The sequence below is a fragment of the Nelumbo lutea genome, chromosome 8, assembly GCF_056320005.1.
Source record: "Nelumbo lutea isolate HS-2025 chromosome 8, American lotus-T2T, whole genome shotgun sequence".
NCBI classification, from domain to species: Eukaryota; Viridiplantae; Streptophyta; class Magnoliopsida; order Proteales; family Nelumbonaceae; genus Nelumbo; species Nelumbo lutea.
This window is the reverse complement of record NC_142691.1, coordinates 6,880,971-6,890,129: the sequence shown is the minus strand read 5'-3', so window position 1 is coordinate 6,890,129 and position 9,159 is coordinate 6,880,971. Positions and strand designations below refer to the sequence as shown.

Here is a 9,159-nt window from a genome sequence, read left to right as displayed (position 1 = left end):
TTGGTAATAACTCCTTGTACAATTCTACTCGGAAATGTTCCCTGTACAAATCATTACGTTTGTAGATGTAATCGTATGGAAATCCTCAAAAGAAAGAACACTCTCCATGTCCTCTCGGACCCCCCCCCCCCCCTTAACTTTTCCTTGTTTTTTTTTTTCTTCTTTCTTCACCATTTTCTAAACCCACATTCTCCTGCTAAGAGTCATAACAAGTAAAGGAGGATAATAAACTGATTGTTGTACAACAATCAAAGATAGCAAAAAGAGAAAAAAGCTTCAGGAATAAGAGACAAGGAAGTTGCCAATCTGGGCAGTGAAAGATCAAAACAAGGAGTTAAACAAGCTCTAGCAAGCACACACATTCAATATGAGGTGTATGAGGGAACATGTCTACTGGCTGCAGTCTTCTTAGCTTGTAACAACCTTTTATATTCTGCTCCACCTGCATGCACTTTTCAATAGTCAATTTCCATAAACACAAAAACATAAAACTGATTTTTATGATTCCACCACATACCACACCATGGCAGAGGTAATCAAGGTCACGCGCACATGTAGCAGGATTGCAGGAAACATAAATAATGCGTGGTGCTCGTAGCTTCAATAGAAATTTAATCAACTTCATATGCATGCCAGGACGGTTAGGATCTGCAGCAGTTTTATGAGCAATGAGTAAAAATTATGCAATTCATTAAATTCTGTGTAGTCATATAAAGTGATGATTAAACCAGATACCGCTACATTTTTCATTTTTTCTATTAGAGCAATAAAAACTTCATCAAAAAAAATATTGGAGCCATAAAAAAATACAAATTTTAGTCTAAGAGGCTAAGAGTCTTGATTTGTAGTGAAAATACTGCTAATTCATGATCAATCACAGTTTTAAAGATATAGGTCTATCAGAAGAGCATTTTGGTTCTTTATAGGGGATATTCAAATAATCAAAATTAATTGAATAATAGTAACTGACTGAAGTCAACACAGCCCTGATTTCAAATACCAACTATTTAGGGTTGGCTATACAAAAAAATAAAATTTAAATAAAAGTCCCATCAGAATCACAATGAGAAAAGCCCTTAGGTGTAAAACTTCTCATCAGTCCTACGCAGGTTATAGCTCCTTTTCATTTGAATTTCCTTTCCTCCTCCAAAGTTCTATTTATATCTTTTTCCTGCTCTTTTTGTTTGCCAAAATAGTTAAAAATATAGACCGTACAAAACCCCCTTCTCCAAATAGCAGCACTAAAATTAGGGAAGTTATTATATCAAGGAGGAAGCTGGGCATAGGAGAGAAAGCATATTCAAAAGGAAGATAACCTGAAATGACAATGTCAGGCTTAGGAAACCCATCACCAAAAGTGTCACCAATTTTATTGAGATCCCCTTGGACAAATGTAGCATTATGTATACCATTCTGCTCAGCATTTCGACGAGCATCAGCAATGGCTTGACTGACTACTTCATAGCCATAAACATGTTTGACCCTGATAGGAAGAAATCAAGGTAAAGGTGGTCATGATCCCATATTTTCAAAGACTAAAATTCAAAAACTGAACCAAAAGAAGAGAGTTTACCTTCTGGCAAGTGTCAGACCAATGGTTCCAGTTCCACAAAAGAGGTCAAGTACAACTTCGGAGCCATCTCCTCTTATAGCAGCACAATCTTCTATAATCTTATATAGAACCTCTGCCTGGACAAGATGGATCTACGATATTTAATAAATTTGGAAATCATGCACATGAATAAACACACAGACAATATAACATGACGTTAAGGCTATGTTTTGTTTGATAGAAAATAAGGGAAAAAAAAGAAAGTTGAGGGTAAGTTCTTAACAAATTTTGTGAAATTTCTTAAGAACTTAAACTCAACCTTTTGTTTCTCTTATTATCAAACTAAACACAGTCTAAAGGATCTGATCTGACAAATGCTAAATCAAGATTATGAAAAGTAATGCACTTCAATTCCCTATACAGCATACCTGGTGTGTGTTTGTTTGGAAGAAAGAGTTCGCTGAGATTTGAAAAGTAAGTTCCCTTAAGGTCTCTGTGATGGTAGATTTACCATATAAAACATATTCTTCCTCCCCAGCAGATGTGTTGCCGATAGATCTATTCACATTATTTATGATGCTTACCTATTGGTCATCAACAAATAACAGCCAACTGTGTAGAAAATGATGGTTCAAACATTACCCAACAACATGAAATATCTAACAAGACATGGCATGCTATGAATATATGATTGACCATTAAGACACTTCAGAAATTATTAATATCTTAACATGGTAGATACTTATTCCAGTATGCCATACATGATACATAATATATAGTAACTACGTACATACATAAATTTTGAGTGCATGTGTTCAGTAATATTCTTGTTGCCAACAGGAATAGTTCATTCAAGTGTCTGGTTATAGATGAGGTCCTAAAATTATAATATGGGTGGGGTTGAGTCATGTACCCAGTCATTCAGTTTCCCTCTTTGCCATTTTTGTCCTTTTTGGTAGGCAAGTGTGATCAGTTGTGTTGGAGACACAACTGATCACAGGCTTACAAAACAAAAAATAGCACAAACAGCAATGTGCAACCAGTTGCCCTTTTTTGACCCTTTTAGTAGGTAACTGTGTTGAAGACACAGTTGGCCTCACATCTAATAGTATTTAATTCCTTCCATGATCAGCAATGTGAGCCAAAGCTAGGTAAGCAGTATTGCTAGTCAGACCAAATCAAAACGGTTGATGTAGAAATAATCCAGAATCCCTATGTTCAGACTATTGTACAAAGCTGCATTTGGATTCCAGGAGCACAATTGGACTTGAACTACTTTCCTGCCTCAATTCTGCCAAAATGAAATGACCACTCCCTTCGCATCACTTAGACAATGTCAAAATGCAGAATGTGAAGGCTAAAAATCCTGGTTCTAGTGAATTACATGATGCCTAGAAGTGAATTACTTTCCTGCCTAATTCTGCCAAAATGAAATGACCACTCCCTTCGCATCACTTAGATAATGTTAAAATGCAGAATGTGAAGGCTAAAAAAAAGGAAGGGGGATTGGGGCTAGGTCATATTCTGGAAAGAAATTATGCTTTCTTGGGGAAGTGGCTGTGGAGATTCCCCTTGGAACAATCTTCTCTCTGGGCTACTGTTATTAGAAGCAAGTACGAAAGGAGTAGGAATTGTTGGGACTCCAATCTGGTCTCTTCTCGATACTCCCATCGCAGCCCCTGGAAAGGCATCTCTTCCCTTCTTGATCTGTTCTCTCCTTTTTTGAGATTTAGACTGGGCAATGGCTCTAGTATCAAGTTCTGGACTGATCTTTGGTTAAGTCAACAACCTCTCTGTTTTTCCCACCCTCTCCTTTTGTCTCACCCATGACAAACAGGCTTCTGTCTCTTCAGTTATCCTCAGAGGAGACACTGGTCTCTCTTTCAATTTTAACTTCTGGAGAGCCTTAACAGATCCTGAAACTCAATATCTCTTCCCTTCTGTCCTCTCTTTCAGTTGTCTTCTCCTCCCACTTGATTCAGGACAAAAGAATCTGGGGGCCCTCTTCGGATGGCTTGTTTTCCACAAAATCCTTCTTTAGTGTGCTGACTTCTGGGACAACTAACTTTCCCTCCTTGCATAGAAAGATTTGGCTTTCTGCTGTCCCCCTAAAAGTGTGCTTCTTTGTATGGGAGGCTTATTGTGGCAGTATCGATACTTGTGATATGATGCTAAGAAAGAGGAAAGGAAACCTTTACATTGCCCCTCATGTCTGTGTTATGTGCAAGAAAGATGGGGAGTCATGTAGTCATCTCCTTATTAACTGTGAAGTAGCCAGAAGTCTATGGCAATTCTTTTTGGACACCTTTTATAGAGGTAGTTTTCATTGGACCCCTCCAAATACTGTGCCGGACTTTATCTTACAATGGCCTGGATGTACCTCTGGCAAAAGAGGTGCCTTCTTTGGAAAGGCAATCATCCATGCAATTTGCTGGTGCATTTGGAAGGAACACAACAAAAGAATATTTGAAGATAAATACTCTTCCCTCGATGAGTTAAAAGGAAGGGTATTCAGGGCCGGTCCTGAGCTCTTCAAGCTATTCAAGTTCTGGAAGAGGTCTCACCTCTCCTGTGAACCCCAGACCTCCTACAGAATTCATCCTCCAGTTTGATGGCAGTTGCTACAGAAGTTTAAATCACAGAGGTCAGGCAGGTATAGGTGGCAGAATCTTCTCGGCTCTAGGAACTCAAGTTTGGGCCTTCAGTGGTCCCATTGGAGAGGCAAAAGCAGTCGAAGCTGAGATTCAGGCCTTGCTAACGGGGCTGAGATGTGTCAAATCCTTGAACATCCCTTTAGTTGTGGTGGAAAGTGATTCAAAGGTGGTCATGAGCTGGATGCTAAATAAACAGGAGGGTCCTTGGAGATTTTCCCACCAGATCAATGAAATCAGGGATATTCAATCTCAGATTCATTGTGTATTCAGGTGGATTCCAAGGAATCTGAATTCAGTAGCAGATGCTCTTGCGAAATCTGGGGTGGGCAGGGATGTTGTACAGCAATATAAAGCTTCCTGTTTAATGTTTAGGGAAGGCCTTTTGTTTATTTTTGTTTGATCTTCCTATCCTTCCCTTCTTTAATGAAAGTTTCCTTTTCTCAAAAAAAAATGGTTCTAGTGAATTACATGATGACTAGAAGTGAATCCAAGCAGTGGGATTCAGAGATTCACAGTTTTCACAATTCCAATTCCACTGCCAAATACAAATCCACTCTGATCCAAACACACCCTGGTAGCTAAAATATCATGTTAAGGAGATTCTATTATGCTAGAGAACAGTAGAAATAACCTAAGTAACACATTTTATAATTCCGATAACAAAAAGGTTCACAAAATCAAATACACAATTCTACTGCTGACCAGGAAAAAACTTAATTCTGTTTGCACATTGTTAAAATTGCTACAGTTGTTCTTTTAAGTACAATAACAATTTTGGTTAAAATTGGAGGTATACATGGGACACAATTGCATCTAATGCCACATACTTTAGAAGGACAAAAGAAAGAGATTATATTTCAGTGGATCACTATTTAAAAGAAGATAGCAGTCAGCCTCTTTGAGAAAAAAAGAGGACCAAGTTCACCACAACAGCATTCCTAAGACCAGTAAATCTGGAGAAACAGCAATGAATAATTTATCCATAATCTTACTACACATTCTATAGGTTGACTTGAACCTTCAAGGCAACCATGAAATTATCCTGCAAAAATCTAATGGAAGCAATGCCAACAATATTCTTTGCAGAAATTTGCACCTTTCAAAAAAAAGAGGAAACCATTAGTTCTTTATGAAACCTTAAGGCTGTGTTTGGTTTGAAGGAAAAAGTAGGGAAAGGAAGGGAAAGCTAAGAAAACCTTTACAAACCTTGTATAGGTTTCCCTACCTTTTCCTTCAAACCAAACATAGCCTAAGTGAAAATGAAGGGCATAGAATACAAACCACTTCAGGAATAGCTGAGATCTTCTCAACAAGAACCTTCAGCAACTCTGGCTTGTAAGATGAAGTCACAAAATTAACCATCAGCTCTGGTAGACCAGTTGTTACATCTCTGAGACAAAAATGAAATCCATTTTAGTGGTTTATTATTAAGATTTAATTATGCCATAAAAAACCCTCAAAAAAGTGGAACTCAAGCATTTAAAATGAAACTTTCAATGACTTAAAAACCAATAAAAAAAGGAACAAATGCTGAACATCATATAGAAAGAAGAAATATATGAGATCTAAAATGCAGTAATATGTGCTTCATGCATAACGTAGAGGCATCTAGGATAAAAAAAAATATTGTCTATGAATGTCTAGTGGACTTACAACCCAATCAGGATAAATATTGAATCTTCCACCACAATGAAAACAAGATTTAAAAGATAGGAAATAAAGCAACAGAGCCTCATGCCCATGAACTGACAGGATTATTATGGCTAAAAGATAATTATAGATATTTGAAAAGAAACAGTAAGCAGGGCACATTACTACATTACTATAAACTAAAGTTATCAGATACCAATTTCATTTTTTTCTAAATGCCCGATATTGTCTCTGTGTGAGCATAAAAATATTACATAGAATATGCTCAATTTTCACAGTAAATATATGCAACGCCAAAAAAGAAAAACTCAAGTTCTGTTCTTTCACTTTGCTGTTTAACTTAAATGAAGAGGACAGAATCACAGAAGGTGGTCACCCAACAAAATCATGGTATTGACTGGAATCCATATTAATGAATAGAAATTGAATCTTGCTGCATATATGTAGGTGAATCAATCAACCACTTCATTGCTTATCTTCTAAAAATTATTTCTTTCCATTATCAGACATTTTTTCTTGTCCTTGTCCATTGTCTTTGTTCCCCCCCACATTTCCCAGATGTCACAACTTATTCAGGTTTTAGCATCAATTAGCCAGATGAAAATAAAGGATATTGTTTGAGTGGGTGGGTGTGTCATGAGTCATGACATAAGAGTGTTCCTATTGATATCACAATTTTTGTTATGTGATAACTAAAGGAAACATAAACAGGATGAATGAGATTCTACCTTCCGGTTCTTAGCATTAGATGCTTCAGAAATCCAGCATGAGTATGAGTATCATATGGAGAAAGCCCTAGCTGTGGATCTCTCCAACAATCCTGAACCACTTGGAGAACCTATAATTGTAATTTATAAACATAACTCACATCATTAGCAAAAAAGGCAAAACATATAATGTAAATAAAATGCTCATAAAAGAACTGGGTAATTGGATCACGGATATATCATTCCTTCTATTCTTCTGCATTTGTAGCTTATATCCATTGAGAAATGGGATTTTAGGTTGTGAGGAACACTGACTGAGAACAGTAAGGTTAAGGTCTACCTTAAAACAGTGGAAAAAAAATGGCACTTCTTATTTTACTAGATGAGGGAGCTATAAATTTGCAATACCTGCTGCATATATCCAGTTTTTGGAATGATGAAGCAACATACCTTATTTGCAGACTCACTTTGTAATAAGCACTTCTCAACATTGAGGACCTTGTCAAAAAATCCTGGAGCATGCAGTCCCAATGCATAACCATTTGAACCATCCCGTTCCAGATGAAGTGCCTCTCTAGGTAGCCACTTTTTACTACTAAATGAAAACTCCATCTGCATCTCTAGTTAAGTAGTTTAGAATATGCATCATTAGGTGAAAAGGAAGGAATGTCTGACATAAGAATATTATACATTCAGGTAAAGCATATTTTCTGAACTGTAATAATTAAGAATGCCATTAGTAACAAGGCTGAGCTTACCTGTTCTAAATGTACTTGTCATTATTGGACAGCAATCAACTTCAGTAGCCATGCTTAGGTTGTCTCAGACATGCAAATGCCACTTTAACTAAGAAGTTAATAGGTTGAAGAATTTTAGAGAAATTCAGACCTATGTCAGTTAGGGTTTGGGGAAGAATAACATGGGTTCCTGGAATGTGGGTATCAAACCTATCCTGATTTCTGAAGCGTATGGAAAAAATGATACTACATATGAACAAATTTCCTCTACCCTTATCAATGCTAAACAAATAAAAGAAAGTTCTATTTTCAATTCTAAAATGTTATTTTATCTAGAACTCAACTCAACTCAGCCTTAATCCCAACAATTGAGTCTCTCAAAAAGCAAAGCTGAATTATCTCATTTCAATTATAAGTCACGAATATAAGATTGAATTAGTGATGCCCAACTACAATGGATGGTCAGTACTAGCAAAGGACTTCTTTTTCCAAGTTTGTTCCACCTTTTTTTCCAGTTTATATTCGTATAAAGCATATGGTGTATTTTTACATGGTACACATAGACTCTTTAGGATGCAACAGTTACCTTTCACCTTTTTTAAAAGACTAATACTACATATTACATTTCGTTAGTCAGTTTTTCACCCTTGGGATTTAGAAAGTTTGTAATTAAACAATAGATTCAATAAGCCAGGATTGATTAGCATCTTCATATTATAATTCTCAACAAAGATACATGCTTCAGAATAAAACAAAATTTTCAAATGTTAAACGCTCCATGGTTTTGGTTTCAAGTTATGAAGTGATAATGTCCAACGAGGTCGAAGACGAAGAGTAGCACACACCTTATTTCGGTAATGAAATTGAATATCGCACGGAACAATAGGCTTCATGAAGGCAGCAAATTCTGGGTCCTTATTGGAAAACTTGCCCACATGTATCATCAACTCGTGAACTTGTTGTTCTTTCGCTCTAACCTGAGCTTCATACAATAGGTTCTGTGTTTTACAACCTCCACAATCTGAAGCGTACTCGCATGGAGCAGTAACAAAGTCCCAGTGTGGAGAAATCGTCTCTATCTTTTGTACCTGGCACATACATGACAACAATCCTGAATTGTTAAGGCACAAATTACAGGAAGAGTTTACCGGAAGCAATGTACGCACCTCAGCGTAGTTATCCTTTTTGCGGGTAACGCGGCCGATAAAGCGTTCGCCGGGGAGAGCTCGATCGCACATTAGGACGAAGCCTGTGCCAGCGACTTTGCATACGCCCTTGCCTTTGAAGGCTAGAGATTCACAGACCAGCTCCAGCGTCTGACCTCGCTTTGGAAAGAACGGTTGAGACTGATGTGGCGGTTTTCTTGTAGTAGTAGAAGTAGTTGTCGTGGTAGGAAGAGGAGGAGATTGCTGAGCTTCTGACTCGTCAAGCGAAGAGGAATGCAGATAATGAGAAGCAAAAGGAGAGAGTGACGGGGAAGAAGAAGAAGAAGAAGAAGAAGAAGAAGAGACTGTCAGAAGCCATGGCCGCGTGTTCAGGCGACGAAAGCCGCAGTAGTGAATTGTTGCCATACTCCGTATCCAAGGGGAGGCGGTACAAAGTTGGAGGCTTGGAGCCTGGAGGAGAATTTTCTGTTTTTGATTGGGGATAGAGGGTAGTTTGGTCATTTGATCGCTTCTACCGCCGGAAAATATATATATATTGTTCTGTTACGTTAAAGAAAAATGAAAAATCCCTCTCATGCCTCCATTTCCTTCCCCGTAAAAAGCATAACAACGCAAAGAAACATTCACACTCAGGTAAGGGCAGGCATTAGTCCGTTTGCTTCTACTCATCAAGAAAAGGGTAAAAAAAAAGTT

The 9,159-nt window shown here is 37.6% G+C and overlaps 1 protein-coding gene across 1 annotated transcript; it reads right to left on the bottom strand.

Annotated features, from left to right (window-relative positions):
* LOC148842431 (RNA methyltransferase family protein) lies at nt 1-8,920 on the bottom strand. Its single transcript, XM_088956784.1, has 10 exons — nt 8,467-8,920; nt 8,146-8,388; nt 7,014-7,175; nt 6,585-6,694; nt 5,488-5,596; nt 1,981-2,136; nt 1,574-1,689; nt 1,317-1,483; nt 518-648; nt 1-442 (listed from the first exon to the last, which is right to left on the bottom strand). Exons 1-10 carry the CDS (start codon nt 8,869-8,871, stop codon nt 335-337), a joined length of 1,707 nt encoding a protein of 568 aa, XP_088812910.1. The 5' UTR covers nt 8,872-8,920; the 3' UTR covers nt 1-334.
* Nucleotides 8,921-9,159: the final 239 nt, after the last annotated feature.

Bases quoted from the DNA above. Each gene is read 5' to 3' on its own strand.
- LOC148842431 (XM_088956784.1), bottom strand. From the start codon at position 8,871: ATGGCAACAATTCACTACTGCGGCTTTCGTCGCCTGAACACGCGGCCA. The intron at 8,389-8,466 runs GTGCGTACATTG...TGTATGTGCCAG, and splicing joins AAAAGGATAACTACGCTGAG to GTACAAAAGATAGAGACGAT. The intron at 5,597-6,584 runs GTAGAATCTCAT...TTTTTGTCTCAG, and splicing joins CTAATGCTAAGAACCGGAAG to AGATGTAACAACTGGTCTAC.